At 44.6% G+C, this 17783-nt stretch overlaps 1 protein-coding gene across 1 annotated transcript in view; it reads right to left on the minus strand.

The window, feature by feature from the left end:
• The window catches only part of Map2k1 (mitogen-activated protein kinase kinase 1), a 73559-nt gene extending 61429 nt beyond the window's left edge, over positions 1-12130 (minus strand). The window contains exon 1 of the mRNA XM_059268090.1: positions 11719-12130. Coding sequence (XP_059124073.1) covers positions 11719-11798 — 80 coding nt within the window. The 5' untranslated portion in view covers positions 11799-12130. The remainder of the gene's footprint in view (positions 1-11718) is intronic.
• Positions 12131-17783: the final 5653 nt, after the last annotated feature.

Here is a 17783-nt window from a genome sequence, read left to right on the forward strand (position 1 = left end):
CACACAAACCAACCAACCTGGAAATCACCTAAATGACCAAGGAAGTCACATTTGCATAGAAAGCCCAACTTTATCACATCTACTCTTCAGCTAACTAAAGTGGCAAATGTAATAAGTAATGTCCACGTGCAAAAGCGGGAGCAATCATCAACTAGCTAAACCAAGCATGGGGGCACACACCTATAATCCCAGCTCTTGGGGATTCAGAGACAAAGGACCCCAAGTTTGAGGTTAATCTTAGCTACATGGTTTGACTCTGTATCAAAACAAAAGATCTAAAAAACGCTGGCTTGGGACAGCAAGATGGCACAATAGGTAAAAAGCACTGGAAGCCAAGCCTGATGACCTGAATTCAATCACCTAGCCCCACGTGGTAGAATGAGAGAACCCACTCTGGCAAGTTGTCCTCTGACCTACACATACACACAGAGAGAGAGACAGAGGGGCACAGACACACACACACAGAGAAAGACTAACTAAATAAATAATAAACAAAATTGTTAAAATAAAAATGTATGTAATAGAGTAAGTACAAGTGGAGAATCTGAAGGGTACTGGTTCCTTTTTTTTTTAATTTTATAATTTAATTTAATTTTACATATCAGCCACAGATTCCCCTGTCCTCCCTCCTCCTGCCCCCCCACCACACCCCCGACCCCGTACTGGTTCTTTAAAGAGTGTTTATACATCAAGATTTCTAGAGCTGTCCTGAAAAGTCAACTAATCGGAGAAAAGAGAAAAAGCTACTGTCCTCATCATTCTTTGTTCGGCTCCCCACCCCTACTTAATCCGACTCCTCTCTGACATCAAAGCAGGATGCCTCTGACAAAGACAGGGGGAAATCTGAGGGAGGATCAACATTTTTAAATTTGGCCCTTTACCAGGACTCCGAACACCTGCTCTTTTAAAACAGAACTCCATTCATCCAGGCAGGAGTTAACTCAGCAAACAGGTATATCAGCCTCCAAACAGTTCTCCTGGGATCTGGGTCAGGAAGACCAGGACAAACCGATGGATGGATGGATGCATGGATGGATGGATGCATGGATGGATGGATGGATGGAAGGGATGGATGGACAGGCAGACAGACGGACAAAAAAAACCGGGCATGGTGGCACACGCCTTTAATTCCAGCACTCGGGAGGCAGAGGCAGGAGGATCTCTGTGAGTTCAAGGCCAGCCCAGTCTACAGAGTGAGTTCCAGGATAGGGTCCAAAAGCTATACAGAGAAACTCTGTCTCAAAAAACAAAACAAATACAGCTCAAGCAGGGCAGTGGTGGCAAACGCCCTCAATCCCAGCACCTAGGGAGGCAGAGGCAGGTGGGTCTCTGAGTCTGAGGCCAGCCTAGTTCAGAGTGAGTTCTAGGACCGCCAGAGCTACTACATACATGGAGAAACCCTGTGTTGGAAAATAAAAACAAACAGAAAATACAGCTCAACCAGAGGAAAACCATGCCTGGCACTGGGAATCTAGCAAACTACCCAGGGCTAGTGAAGTCATGGATCTTGAAGGACCCACAACCGCTTTACTAAACCACCTAACAACAATCCAAATATTTGCCCTATACCCTCAGAAAAACGTACTCCTCAACCTCATCAAGGAAACTTCTCTTTGCAACAGAGAGAACATTACAGAAAAACACAACCAATCAAAATGCAGAGTTGTGGAGCCCACTTTTAATGAATACATCAACAAAACACTCACATACCTAAAGCTCAGGGAACATTGTGGAAGGAGAAGCAGAAAGATTTTAAGAGTCAGATAATCAGGGAGTTTGCTGTAAGACTGTGTCTCCTAGTAATGTCAGAAACTCCACCCCTAAAGTCTCACCAATATGACTGCCTAAACACGAGCTGAACAAGGATACCAATACACATGCCAAAGTGAATGTGGAGAAAGCCCATGAGGCCTCGACCCTACACAAAGAACTACAGGCAACTAAGGAATGCTCAGAGCAGGACAAACAATCTTCTCCAGGGAAGAGCACACCAATTGTCCAATACCAAATGATCAGCCTGAAACGTACATACGAGTAACATTATACAGACTGAACAGGTTATATTTACGAATAGGTATGTATATGCCCATATGCGTATAACAACAATTTTAAAAAAAAAAGAGGCCATGAAATAGAGCAAGGAAAGGTATCTGGGAGGTTCTGGAGGGAGGAAAGGGAAATGAGAAATGATGTAATTATATTAATTACAAAAATAAAAAAAGGAAAAGAAAAAAATTTTTGATTTTTTTTTTCCCCCAGAGACAGGGTTTCTCTGTGTAACAGCCTTGGCTGTCTGGAAACTAGCTTTGTAGACCAGGCTGGCCTCAAACTCACAGAGATTCACCTGGCTCTGCCTCCTGAGTGCTGAGATTAAAGGCGTGCGCCACCACTGCCCGGCAGAAAAAAATTTTTTTAAAAACAAATGCTGGGCCGGGCGGTGGTGGCGCACGCCTTTAATCTCAGCACTCAGGAGGCAGAGCCAGGTGAATCTCTGTGAGTTCGAGGCCAGCCTGGTCTCCAAAGCGATTTCCAGGAAAGGCGCAAAGCTACACAGGGAAACCCTGTCTTGAAAAACCAAAAAAAAAAAAAAAAAAAAAAAAAAAAAAAAAAAACAAATGCTGGGTAGAAAACATTAGTATTAAGGGGCAGCAAGAAACCTGGATGGTTTTTCAAAACTGGAGTTTCTGGGAGGGATCAGCAGCAACAAAACCGGAACCCTGAGATTTCTTCAAAGGCCTACTTCATTGTCTTCACATTTGTGGGTTTTCTGGGTTCAGTTTCTCCAAATGTCTGCAAGATTCACCATTGTTTGACCCAGACTTCATATGCTGGTGGAATCAACCACCCACACTGAGGAAAGGTGTCAAGGAGTTTGAAGGGCTTTAGTAGACCCCAGCATGGCAGACATGGCTCTGGAAGGCCTTGCCCCTCCCCATTCCCTTTGCCTTGCTAAACAGCTACATTACATTCCTAAAGCTAGCCCCCAAGGTCTAGTCCCTTATTTGGCCTCCTCCTGAGGCTGACCACCACGGTCCAGCTATTAAAGTACTGAAGTCCAGCAATCAAAAGCCCGCTTTGACTCCCCTGATTAACATTTCCAACTAGAATTAAACACCTCGTCCTACCGGGGGTTTCCCTTTTTCCCTTTATGAACTACCATTTTCCTATGGCCATATATGTCTCCTCTCTATCCAGAGGCAGTCCTTTGTCCCTCCAGGGCAAATATCCCCTTCCCCCATCTCCCTGGTTCCTTTTCCCTTCCCCCTAGTCATCTGTCACCTGTCTTTGTCTCTTATTCTCTGCCCTTCGTCCCTCTGGGGCAAACAGGAAAACTTGTGCTGAGAATTTGCTCTTGGTGTGTTCTGGTCTTTTCATAGTTTGTGGATGTGGATATTGTTCTTTTTCCTTTGAGATGGGATCTCACTGAATTATCCAAACTGGTTTTGAAATCCTGAACTCAAGCCATTCTCCTACCTCACACTCCTGAGTAGCTGAGAATCAAGCATACAGCACTAAACTAGGCTTGGTCCTCTCAACTCTACCGATAATGCATTACTTCATCAGTATTGTCAACCCAGAGGCCCACACACGTTTTTCCCTATTAGGTAAAGGGGAAAGGGATGTAAATAAAAAATGGTATGATGATGTAGTATGTATAAAAATGTGCAATTCATTAAAAACAATGACCTGAAATTAAGCCTGGTGGTACAAACCTGTATCTGGAGTTACTCAGGAGGCTGAGGCAGGAGAGTCATAAGTTTAAGGCCTTCCAGCCCCACAGAGTGAGTTCAAGGCCAGCCTGGGCCACTCACTGAGACCCTGTCTCAAAATGAAAACAGGAGAGGGGCTCAGTAGTTAATAATACTGTCTGCTCTTCCAAAGGACAGAGGTTTGATTCCCAGCACCCACACAATGGCTCACAACCATTTGGAATTCCAGTCACAGAAGACACCCTCTTCTGGCTTCAGAAGGCACCAGGCATACTCATAATACACAGACATACAGCTATCAGCTATTCTATGTTAGTATTATCTCACTTTCTTTCAAAGGTGCATCAATATATGAGAATAAAATATGTCTTATGAGAGAGGGTCTCATGTAGCCCAGGCTGGCCTCAAACTACTTTGCTGCAGATCACCTGGAACTCCTAATTCTCTTAAGCTTTTACCTCCAAGTACTCTGCCCAGTCTACTCAGTGTTGACGATCAAACCCAAGTCACTGATAATGCTTGGCAAAAACTATACCAAATGAACCACATCCCTATCCTAGGCTGTAACTTTTGTGAGCCTCTTTCCCGCTTCTGTGTCTGCTAAAGCAGCAGAGGCATTCTTCTCAAGGACACATGCCTCAGAAGACCTCACTTTTCACCTGAGCTATTCTAAAGGACAGCATCAGTATTAGTTACTGCTTTAATGAATCAAGGGAAGCATCCAAGCTCAAATTCAGTGCAAAACCAATTCAAAACCTCCAAGTGATTATAGTACAAGCACATAAACCAGACAGGGCAGTAACCCATCTATAACCACAACACTCAGGAGGCAGAGACAGGAGAATGGAGAGTTCCAGATCAACCTACACAGCAAGATTTTTCCTCAAACAAAGGCTGAGGATAGATACAGCTCAGCGGTAGGGCTCTTGCTTAGTATGGTCAAGGCCCTGGATTCAATTTCTAGCATGGCAAAATAAGTGCTTAAACCCATCTTTCCATTCATGTTCCCTTCCTGAAGGGCCTTCACACTAACAGATGTACGTATGATCTTTACAAATCTTGCCGGACTGCTAAGACAATAGTCCTAATGCAATAACTTAGTCCTTTTTGTTTGGGCTTTTTGTTTGTTTGTTTGTTTGGTTTTTTGAGACAAGGTTTCTCTGGCTGTCCTGGAACTCCCTCTGTAGATCAGGCTAGCTTCAAACTCAGAGATCCACCTGCCCCTGCCTCTGCCTCCCGAATGGTGGTATTAAAGGCATGCACCACCACTGACAAGATTTAATTTTAATATTTTTGAACATTTTATTATTTGTATGTGTATGATGTTTTTGCCTGAAAGTATGTCTGTGTATCACATGCATGCAGTGCCCATAGAGGCCAAAGATGTTGGATATTTTGGGACTGAAGTTATAGACAGTTGTGAGCCACCATGTAGGTCCTCTGGAAAGGCAGTCATGTGCTCTTAACCACTGAGCTATCTCTCTAGCCCCTTATTTTTGAGGCAGGGTCTCACTATGCATCCTTAGCTGCCTGGAGCTTGCTATTCAGATCAAGCTGGCCTTAAACTCATAGTGATCTGCCTGTCTCTACCTCCAAAGCACTGGGATTAAAAGGGTGCGCCACCTTGCCTAGCTTAATAATTAGGGTAGAAACGGTCCAACCACTTTCATCAGCAAATGATTACTGAGTACCTACTATGTGCCAGGTGCTACCTACAAGCTAAGTAAGGACAAAGCAAAGGTCCAACCATGATGAAGCCTGCATTTTAGTGGGGGCAGAGGACAGACAGACATGCGCTATATAATATTAGTGGCCAACAATACAAGGAAAAATGAGGTAAAATAACGGGGTAGAGAATCAAGGGGAAAGTTCAAGCAGTGGTCAGTCTAAGACGGAGATGTGTCTAACCCACAGAAGAGAGGATGCTGAAACCCAGAGTGAGTGAGACAGTGGAAAAAAACTGAAGACCTGACTAGGTCAGGCCAGGTTGGTTGGGTGAACCATTAACATCCCACTTTACAGATAAGGAAACTAACAATGAAAATGCAAGGGACTCAGCTATCATCAAATAAAAAGTCCTGAGAGACAGCTGACCTCAGCACTTCGTTTCTACTCAGAACAAAGGCTTCTCACAAAGATTAAAAGTATTGTTTTAAAGAAAATAAAGAGGGCCAGAAAGATGGCTCAGCAGGTAAGGTCACCTAGTACCAAGCACAATAACCTAAGTTTAAACCCTGACACCCATGTGGTAGGAGAGAGGGACTCCCAAAAGTATCCTCTGACTCCCACTTTGTGTGCTATGGCAGGCATGCAATACATACACATACACACAAAGTTATATATATATATAAATGTATATAGAATCACAGACAAATTTCAAAAGAGTAGCCTGATACAGAAATTAGATTTAAGTCTATTTTCCGAGGAGAGCCATTCCCTACAAGAACAGCAGCATTGGTGACGACACAGAACTTTAAAGCTATGGAAGAGGAAGACACCTGCTCATAGGCCACATCTGCGCAGCTATTCATGATCCCGGAGTAAAGTTCCAAGGACAATGTTCTTTTACATTTATTTTCCAAGTTTTGGTTTGTTTTCATCTTTTTCTTTCACTCACTATTTTAAACCACCAGCAATAATTTTTTTCAAAAACTTGCTATGGGCTAGATATAATGGCCCAATCCCACACTTGGGAGGCAGAGGCAGGTGAATCTCTGTGAGTTTGGGGCCAGCTTGGTCTACAAAGTGAGTTCCAGATCAGCTAGGGCTACACAGAGAAACCATGCCTTGGGAAACCATAAATAAATAAATAGTGTGCTTGCTATGATACACATTTTTACCTTATTTACAATGCTAGATGTCCACATTTTGTAAACACATAAGTAGTTCTCATTTGTTTTCTTTACATTCACAAAGCTGACTTCCCCCACATTCAACATCCACAGCTGCCTTTGGAAACACAGGTTTCTTAAAAATCTCAGCCCCTAGCCGGGCGGTGGTGGCACACGCCTTTAATCCCAGCACTCGGGAGGCAGAGCCAGGGGGATCTCTGTGAGTTCGAGGCCAGCCTGGGCTACCAAGTGAGTTCCAGGAAAAGATGCAAAGCTACACAGAGAAACCCTGTCTCGAAAAACCAAAATAAATAAATAAATAAATAAAAATCTCAGCCCCTTCAGTAAATGCATGCACATTTTGAATGGCTGACTCCAGACTGAAACTACCTCTCATAATACTTCAGATGACTGCAGTTGTAAAGCTAGGTGCAGTTACCAACCATAGTGACGTGAATATACACATTGTCCCTTTTGACCTGTTTTTTTATGAATATGGTTGTCTGCTCTTAACTGCTATATCATAGAACTCATCCCTAGAACTAGTCACACTTGTAAAAATATATATGCTGTGATTGCCTGTTTTATTGTGTAAAGTGACCTATGAAGTATTCCTGCACTTCTTATTTTTCCTCAAATAAATTCCTATTTTTAAATGTAAAAAATTAATAAATAAAATATAGTAGAAAATAAAGGCTAGGTATAATGGCACACACCTTTAATCTTAACACTAGGAAGAGAGAAGCAGGTTGATCTCTGTGAGTTCAAGGCCAGCCAGGTCTACATCATGAACTCTAGAATAGCCAATGCTGAATATTGAGACCCTGTCTCAAAAAATAAAACATTTATTAAACACATTGTATAAATACATTAGAAATCTTACTGACTCGTTGGCTCATTCAACAACTGTGTACCTATGATGTCCCAGGTCCTATTCTAGTTTCTGCTTACAGAGTATTCAATCAGAAAGAGGAAGCCAGTGCTTAATTTTTAAGGCATAAAGGATTTGCGGGGGGGCATAAAGAATTTTTAAATTCCTGGTTTAAAAAAAAATTATGGCCAGGAGTGGTGACCCATACCTTTTATTCCAGCACTTGGGAGGCAGAAACAGGCAGATAGATCTCTGTGAGTTCAAGGCCAGCCTGGTCTACAAAGCTAGTTCCAGGACAGCCAAGGCTACACAAAGAAATCCTGTCTCAAAAAAAAAAAAAAAAAATTAAGGTTGGAACTGACCCTGAGTTCAATCCCTAGTACAAAACAAAACAAAACAAAACAAAACGAAACAAATCACAATGGTAAGAAGTCTCACTAAAAGATGAAGGGACATGGGGAAGGGACATACTTTAGGTGGTCTGTGAGGACAGGATTTTTTTTTTATGATTTATTTATTTGCATTGGTGCATTTGTGTAAGGGTGTTGGATCCCCTAGAACTAGAATTACAGACAGTTGTGGGCTACCATGTGGGTGCTGGGAATTGAACCCGGGTCCTCTGGAAGAGCAGCCAGTGCTCTCAACCGCTGAGCCATCTCTCCAGACCCAGGACAGGATTTTTAAGCAAGATGACAACTGCTTCTTTCCTAGCAAGGAATAGAAAAAGGAGAGATATTAACTACAAAAGAAAGGGCATGTGTAAAAGTCCAAGGGGGAGTACAGCCCATCTCTGGAGGAAGCAAAAGAGGGCAGGAGAAAGAAGCCACAGGAAATGTGGTTAGAGAAGGGAGGGGTGGGGGCACAGGGAGGGATAGGGGCACAGGCAGGCAGCTCACCCGGAGTTCCTCTGCCCAGCAATGAGGAGTTGGGACTTTATTCTAACTGCAATGGAACCAGAGGGGAAAACCAACAGAACAATGATGCAATCTTATTTCTAATTTATTTCATTATCATACTTAGGAGTCTAGCAATATGCTCCAATATTTTAAGTAAAAAAGATGTTTCTACATTTTTCCCCCAGGGACCCCTAAAACTTACATAAACTGCAGGGCCCATATCACTAGCTTCTTCCTTGAATCCTTGAATGAGTAAGCAAGGGCTAGGTCAACAGGGAGCTCAAAGTGTAGAGGTAGGGGGAAGGGCGGTGGGGTGGAGAAGCAACCTTGACAGTTTGACACCAAGAATTCTTGCACCCATCAGTGAGCACTTTCTTCTTCCTCTTCCTTACTTCACATTGTCTTATGTCTGAAACTGGCCACGGTGTAAACACAAAGATCACAAGCACGAGAGTTCTTTCTGCTGACAGCCCAGAGGCTTTGCTTGAGAAACACACCCGGGGTGAGATGTGAAGTTGTGCACAGCCCATCTGTCTGTGTGCCCTCCCGCCCCAATTAGTGCTAGGAAACAAGGGGGAACAGTCCCGGTATATCTCCAGCAGCCTACACAGAAAGGTCTCCTATTGTCATCCAGCAGTGAGTCACGGAGGTAGATGCAGAGTGCATAGAAAACAAGGCTAAAGGGCTGTTTGTCAAGAGGCACCTTAACACACCCATCCACCACCATCAATGAACATGACCTGTCAAGGTCCACCAGCCTTCTCAATGACCAATACAAGGCATCAGAGGTGGACAGTTTGGGAAGGTTCATTTAATCACAACTACTGTAAGTTGAGTCTATTATTACAACCGGTTGTTCTGAAAAAAATAAAATAAAATAAAATAAAAAACCTAGACCCAGAGAACATAAGAGAGTTGTCCAAGCTCACAAATCTGCAAATAACAGAGCCAGGCTTCAAATCCAGCCTGATCCAGCACACAACCTCTGAAGCTAACTACTGTTTAGAACCTCCCAATCCCATGCAAATTTTCCTGCCATCAACTCGGAGGTAGTTTCTTCTTATATTCCAAATTCTGTTTCTTTAAACACACACGCACGCACGCCAGGCAGTGGTAGTAAGTACACGCCTTTAACCCCAGCACTTGGGAGGCAGAGGCAGGAGGACCTCCGTGAGCTCGAGGCCAGAATGGTCTACATAGTGAGTCCTAGGGCAGCCAGGGTTACACAGTGAGAATCTGTCTCAAACAAAACAAAATTTTTTAATTAAAAAAAATTATTGGCTGGGTGGTGGTGGCACACGCCTTTAGTTCCAGCACCAGCACTCGGGAGGCAGAGGCAGGTGGATCTCCGAGTTCAAGGCCAGCCTGGTCTACAGAGTGAGGTCCAGGACACCCAGGGCTACACAGAGAAAACCTCTCTCAAAAATAAATAGATAGATACATAAATAAATAAATAAAATGAGAGAAGTATTTTATTATTATGTGTGAGTGTGGGCATGCACATTCCCCAGTATTTGTATGGAGGTCAGAGGATAACTCTCAGGAGCTGATTAGCTCCATCCACTGCAGGATCTGGGGAGGGATCTCCGGTCATCAGGTTCACTCAGCAAGCACTTTTACAGAGCTCTTTCTCTGGCACCCTATTCAGTTCTTTCCATGAAACCTTTCTTCCCTTTCCAATGTCAAAATTAACAAAAGAATGAATGACAACAGGTATTCCACTTTCAAACCCAAAGACTTGCAGGAAGAGAAAGCCCTAACCTTTGACAAGAATCCACAGTGAACAAAACTTATCCTAAGGGCTGGAGAGATGGCTCAGCAGTTTAAAAAATTACAAGTTCTTACTGTTTTTGCAGGGGACAGGGGACAGGAGACCTGAGTTCAGTTCCCAGCACCCACGGCTCATAACTACCCCTAACTAGTACAGGGAATCTGATGCCTCTGGCTTCCAAGAGCACCTTCACTCATGTGCACATACCCACAGGCAGACACACATACATATGCATAATTATAAATAAAATAATTAAAAAAAAACAAGCTTTGCTAATCTAACATAGTAGCAACTGCCTGTAATTCCAGCACTCAGGAAGGTAAGTCAGGAGAATTTCAAATACTATACCAACCTGGGTTACACATATAGACCCTGCCCATCCCACCCCACCCTCTCACAATAACATCTGTCTTGAAAATAGTTACTGAAGAATACCTTGCCCCAAAAGGGTGTGTGTGAGTTTTGCTGTCTGTTTTAAAAGGGCAAAATGCTGTACATACAAACGGAACAAATGATCGGAACGTTGCTCAAAGACACATGGTACCAGTCAGTGGTCAAGAACAACTGTCACGGGCGAGGAGGACCTGAAGAAGGGATGTGTTTGAAGCATGCCTTAACAACCTGGCTAAGCTCACACAAGTCCACTACCAGCCAGCCCTGCCATCACTGTAAGTATCAATGAAAGTCACCAGAGCCATGGGTCCTGAGTTATTAAAATCTAGGGAAAGAGGGGAGTTACAATAATCTCCAAAGGGCAGAAAGCCCAAAGCTACTTTCATTTTGTCAGATACCTCAAGTCTCCTGCCGTCAGGTAAAAATGAAGAATTTCAACATTTCTAGTTATTTCTCCATCTAGTCTGAGTGTCTCTCCCACAGATGGAACCCAACAGGTGGGCTCAGAACCCGCCCCCCCCCAAAAAAAATAGCCTTATGAAATAAACTGTCTGTAAGCAATACTGGCCTCTGCAGATACCAAGCACCTTTGGATTGGTTTCCACGGTCATTTTCCGGGTCAGGTCAATTTCCGGCTCACAGTTAACTAAGCAAAGCCAGGAGAAAAATTGGTGTGGGGCTGGATTGTTGCATGAACGGTCAGATGAGGAGAGACTCTTCCCTTGAGCAAGGCAGTTCCCCAAAAGGCCACGGACAGAGAATCCCCAAAGTGAGCCAGGTAACAGCCATGGGGAAGTCTGTGCACACACGCCCCCGCTGGCCAGGCGATCAACCGGCCACAAGGCCCCACAGGTGTCAGGCACCAAGAGTAATGGGGCTCACCCATCCCAAGTCCACACACAGACCCCGAGGAGGTCTCAAAGGCGCAGAAGCGACCTGAATTTGCTCTGCGTCCCGTTACAGGCCAGAATCTCAGAGGATGCCCTTTAGGCAATAGCTGGGGAGACGCACTAGGTTTCATTTTTCTTGGACGAAGACTGATATCGGCGGGCAGGGGCGACAGACAGGGTTGGGAAAGAGGGGGATCGGGACTCGTAGGGTGCACAGCCGGTGTGAGTCAAGCGCACAATCAGTGCTTAGTCACCGATAGCCCGGCGGCCGGAGTTCCTCGCCCCCCGCCAGCCGGGCCGTACGTGACGGAGCCGAGCCTGATGGTGGCGGCCTCCCGGCCACTCCCGGTACTCACTCGGCCGAGCTGGTCCCGTTAACCGCCGAGCCATCGGGGGTCGGGTTCAGCTGGATGGGCGTCGGCTTCTTCTTGGGCATCTTGCAGCGGGGAAACAGCCTGCAACTCAGCGGGGAGCGCGCGGCCGCTTCTCGCTTCCTCCCTCGGCTCTGCCCGGAGTCGGGGCGGCTCTATCAGCCGCGCGCTCGTGGGACCCTCCGCCCAACCCACGCGGGGAACCAGCTGCGCGCGCTCGGCGGCCCGGGACTCTTTCGCCTCAGCGCACGCGTTCTTTGGGCTCCGGCGACCCCGCTGCGCACTCCCCGCAGCTCGGCTACGGCTCCAGCCCCAGAAAAAGTGCAGCCACTGCCGCCACCGCACTCCGAGCCGCGGCGCACAGACGTCCCAGTGAGGGACTGGAGGGCGGGGGAGGGGCGGGGAACCAGGCAAGCCCCGCCCCCACTGGGCTGCGGCGCTTCCCTCACGCCCGCCTGACTCCGCCCCCGTCGCTTCGCTGATAGCCAATGAGAACTAAGCTCAGCTGCAGATGACGCGGAAATACGTCACGGGGGCGCGGCGCGCCGGCCTGGGGGCGGAGTGAGAGAAAGGCTTCCGGGCGCCCTCTGCTGACAAAGGTGCCCAGGTGGATGCCAAAGGAGATTCTTGCACGCAGTTCACCGTGCTTCTGCCTGGTGCTGCTTGGCCTCTTTATCTCCATTCCTCTCCTCCCTTAGGCTGGGTCATGTTGACCCAGATAAAAGTACAAAATAGGTAAGAAAAGGACCCCTTTTCGTGTCCCGAGACCAGGCAGAATAAGAGCAACAGAAAACTAGATTTATCAAGAGCCAGGAGTATACGCTTTTAATCCCAACACAAGAGGCAGAGGCAGGCTGATGTCTGTGAGTTCCAGGCCAGTTTGCTTTACATAGCAAGATCAAGACCAGCCAGGGACACATTGTGAGACCGTGTCTCAAAATAAAAGAAAACTTTCAAGAGACTCCTTAAACCAAACTGGCATGATTTTTTCTATTTTAATGCTACTAAAATGATGGTAGAGATCTGAGAACTCCGTGCTGGTGAGGTGGGAAATTGGTGCAAACTTTTTGACAGTAGATTGAAGTATAATTAATGGATCAGCCGTCCTATATGTCACAAATCTCACATCCTTTGTTGTTGTTTTTCAAGCCTTAAAAACTCCTTCAAGTAGTCTGGACAGATAGTGCTAAAAAGTAGAGGATACTTGCTGCCCTTGCAGAACCTGAGATAGGTTTCCTGCATTCGTGTTTGGGCAGTTCACAACCACTATCCTCAGAAGGGGAGGGGGAAGAGGAAGAGGAAGAGGAAGAGGAGGACAACGAGGACCACTTCAGGGGCCAGCCACCCAGCTACATAGCCAGCCATGGAGTAAGAGTAAGATTTACAGAAGTTAGAGAACAGGAAAAGCCCAGAGACAAAAGGTAGATGGGAATAATTTAAGAAAAGCTGGCTAGAAACAAGCCAAGCTAAAGCCAGGCATTCATAATTAAGAATAAGCCTCCGACTGAGATTTATTTGGGAGCTGGGTGGCGGGCCCCCAAAAGACCAAAGACCAACGAACAGCATAGTTCAATAGTTCATGTCTTCACAGTGAACCTGGGCAGCATAGACTTCATGCTCATAAACTCAACATTGACCTTTTTATCAAACAAAAAGAGATTAAATATTCAAAAAAGATGCAGTTTCAAGAGCTGGAGACATGTCTCAGTGGTTAAGAGGACTTGTTGCCCTTGCTGAGAGTGCAAGTTCATTTCCAGCATCTACATGGCGATTCACAACTATCCAACACTCCAGTTCCAGGAGACCTGACATTCTCTTCTTACCTCCAAGGGCACCAGGCACACACATGGTGCACATATGTGCATGCAGGCAAAACGCACATACACATGAAAGTAGATGAATCTCTGAAAATGCACATTGGAACTTCCTCCGTTTATACCACTCAGTCTTAAAGATACTAGATGTGAGGGACAAATAAGAATCCTCTGCATTGTGTGGCCCAGAGCCAGGTGTTAGGTGTTAGCAACCAGCAGGTAAGGAAGCTGTAGAGGGAGCTAGAGAGATGGCTCAGCAGTTAAGAGAACTGAATACTCTTCCAGAGGATCTGGGTTCCCAGCACTCTCATGGCAGCTAACTGTCTGTAACTCCAAGATCTGATACCCTCACATAGACATACATGCAGGAAAAAAACACCAATGCTAACAAAATTTAAAAAAAAAAAAAAAGCTGTAGAAAGCTGAGGGAAGAGACTTACTTCCAGGCAGGGATTTTCTGATAATCAAAGAGCTCCAAGTCCAGACAGCAAGACATCCAGGTGCGGAGGTCCTGGTAGTTTAGATGGAAGATTATTTATCTACAGCATGGTTGATCAAATAACTAGATATGTTCAATATAATTGGGTAGTTACTCTCCTCTTAGCTGTAACCAAATGCTGACAAGAGCCACCACTTAAAGGAGGAGTTATCTTGGCTCATGTCCATCATGATAGAGAAACACTATGGCAGGAGCTTGAGGCCACTGGCCACAGCATCCACAGTCTGGAAGCACAGAGCGATAGAAATAGTTTTCAGCTCTTCTCCCTTTCATTTAGTTGTGGACCCCAGCCCTTGGAATAGTGTCACCCACATTTAGTGTGGATGTTCCCACTTGAATGAACCCAAGCTAGAGACTCTCCCACAGACACATCCAGAGGCCTGTCTCCTAGACAGTTCTAGTGCCTGTTAACTATATGCTAACATAAGTTGACTGTATGAACCATCCCAAATATGGCTGCTGGTGTCTCACTATGGGAGAAAGAAGACACAATTATAAGATGTAAGAAGATGGTCTGTGCTAATGGAATTTGAGGGTATCAGTTAATTCAGTTTTTCTTTCTTTTTTAAATAAATCTTGTATTTAGAAGTTACAACATATCATGAGGTGCATATAAATAGCAAAATGGTTACTATAGTTGAACAAATTAATGTATTTATCATTTCACGGTTAACTGTTTGAGTGTGACAATAGCAGCTAAAATCTTCGAACATAGCAAAAACTCTACATATAATAAAACTATATCAATTTAGTCCTCATATTGGATATTAGCGATCTAGACTTAGCTGGATATGGTAGTATACATCCGTAACCCCAACACTAACAAGGTTAAAGAAGGATGAACCCACAAATTCAAAGCCAACATGGGTTGTTATATAGTCAGTTCTATATCAAAAAGCAAACAGTTCGGACTTGTTCACTCTTCAGATGTATTACTTTATATTCTTTGACCAGCACTTTCCTATTTCTTCCCTCTGCCTCACGTTTCAACATGCTGACCTTAATATAAATGTGTGCATATGTACATAGCCATTATGTCCTTCTTATATAACATGTATCATTTTTAGTATCAAAGTAAAATCATAAATGATAAAAAGTGTTCTGCTTGGTTTAGTGACACACGCCTTCAATCCCAGCATCTGGGAGGAAGAAGCAAACAGATCTCTGTGAGTTTGAGGCCAGCCATGTCTAGTCTACATATCGAGTTCCAGGGCAGCCTGGTCTACAAAGGGACACCCTGCCTATTAATTTTTTTTTTTACTTGAAATCAATTTTATGTGTTTGTGTATGTATGTGTGCCAGTATGAGTGTGGAGGCCAGAAGATAATCTCAACTGTGTTCCTGAGGTACTTCCATTAAGGATTTTGAGACAGGGTCTTAATTGGCCAAACAGGCCGATGAGCCTCAGGGACCCACCTATCTTCACCCTCCCAAGCACCACTACATCCTACTTTATTTGTTTATATTATTTCTTCTTTGTCTGTATAGATGTGTGTGCACATGCAGATTGTGTTATGTGGTGGGGGGATGAGATGAACATGTGTGAGTGTGTGGAGAACAGAGGACACCCTCAGGTGTTGATACCTGTCAATACCCTCAAGAGTTGGCCACCTTGGTTTTTGTTGTTATTTTTATTTTATTTATTTATTTGCTGTTTGTTTGTTTGAAACAGGGTCTCTTACTGGACCTGGAGCTTGCCAATTAGGCTAGGCTGGCTGGCCATGGAGCACCAGGTATCTTCCTGTTTCCACTTCCCCAGTGTTGAAATTACAAATGCATGATACCTGTGGAGACCCACAAAGGTTTCCTAGTGAGATCTGAGCTTGCTTCACCCAGCAGGGCTGCATTAGAGGATGACTTGACTACATGTATGGTTACTAGGTGATTGGAAGGGTCTGCGCTTTGCTGTGCTACAGGGAGGTCTTTGCTCCACCCCTTGGCATTCCTATAAAAAGCCCTTTAGAAGAGAAAGAAGGGGTTGGTGGACCATGATGACCCAGGCCCTCCTGAGACTCTCCATTGTTTCTATCTCTCTCTCCTCTCTCTCTCTCTCTCTCTCTCTCTCTCTATATATATATATATATATATATATATATATATATATATATATATATATAAACAAGGTTTCTCTGTGTAGCTTTGCGCCTTTCCTGGAACTACGTCTGTAGCCCAGGCTGGCCTCAAACTCACAGAGATCCACCTGGCTCTGCCTCCCGAGTGCTGGGATTAAAGGCGTGCGCCACCACCGCCCGGCTTCCCCTCTATATTTCTATCTAAATGTCTTATTCCTCACTCCTCAAGAGTACTCAGGGGGAAAAAGTGGGAGCTGGTCTCCCACAGACACCATGCCCATTTTTGTTTTTGTTTTTCGTACAGTATATTCTGATCATGACAGTTTCACCCCTCATCTCCTCCTAGATTCTGCCCACTTCCCCTCTCTTCCAAATCCATGCCTTCTTTCTCTCTCCTTTAGAAAATGAACAGAAAAAAAGGAATAAAACAAAACAAAGAAAGAAAGAAAAAGCAAGAAAAACACATACACACACAGAAACACACACACACACACACACACAAGCACAAAGTCAGAAACCATAATATCTAAGCATGAGAAGAATAAAGTTAGCTAATAAAATTTTGTGCAATTAATTGAAGTTTTCAAGACCTCACTTCAATACTATGAAAGATATGAAGTTCCTTCTAAAACTGAAATATGACCCTATGTGGCTTGCTGAGGATCAGTCTCCATTGAGTAATGTTTCTGAAACTCTCATCATGGTCTGAGAATCCAGGTTAACAACTGCTCCAGGCCAGGCATAGTAGCATGGGACTGGAATTCCAGAAACTGAGAGGCTGACGCAGAAAGATAGAGTTGCTGTACAGCCAAGGATAGCGTGACACCTTGTCTTAAAACAAACAAAAAAAGAGATGAGTGGGAGATATGGCAAGGTATATTGTATACTTGCATGAAATTGTCAAAACAATAAGTTTTTTAAAAAACTGAGGCAAGCCGGGCGGTGATGGCACACGCCTTTAATCCCAGCACTCGGGAGGCAGAGTCAGGCGGATCTCTGTGAGTTCGAGGCCAGCCTGGGCTACCAAGTGAGTTCCAGGAAAAGGCGCAAAGCTACACAGAGAAACCCTGTCTCGAAAATCCAAAAAAAAAAAACAAAAAAAAAAAAAACAACTGAGGCAGAAGAGGTGGTGGCACACACTTTTAATCCCAGCACTCAGGAGGCAGAGGCGGGTGAATCTCTGTGAGTTCGAGGCCAGCCTGGTCTACAGAGTGAGTTCCAGAACAGAACTCACAGAGCTACACAGAGAAACCCTGTTTCAAAAAAACAAAAACAAAAAACAAAAACAAAACAACAAATAACCTGAGGCAGAAGAAATGGCTCATCAGATAAACCTAATGACCTAAGTTTGATCCCCAAAACCCATGTAAACCAGATGTGAAGCTGGAAAGATGGCTCAGTGGTTAAAAGCCCTTCCTGCTCTTGCAAAAGACCAGAGTTCAGTTTCCCAGCACCCACATCTGGTGGTTCACAATTGACTACAGTCCAAGAGTATCCAACACTCTTCTTCTGCCTCTGAAGGCACCCCCACATGTGTGCATACACACATAGATACATACAAAAATACATTTTTTTTTTTTGGTTTTTCAAGACGGGGGTTTTCTCTGTGTATCCCTGGCCATCCTGAAGCTACTTGTATAGAACAAGCTGGTCTCCAACTCACAG

The sequence above is a fragment of the Peromyscus eremicus genome, chromosome 7 (assembly GCF_949786415.1).
Source record: "Peromyscus eremicus chromosome 7, PerEre_H2_v1, whole genome shotgun sequence".
In the NCBI taxonomy this organism is placed as follows: Eukaryota; Metazoa; Chordata; class Mammalia; order Rodentia; family Cricetidae; genus Peromyscus; species Peromyscus eremicus.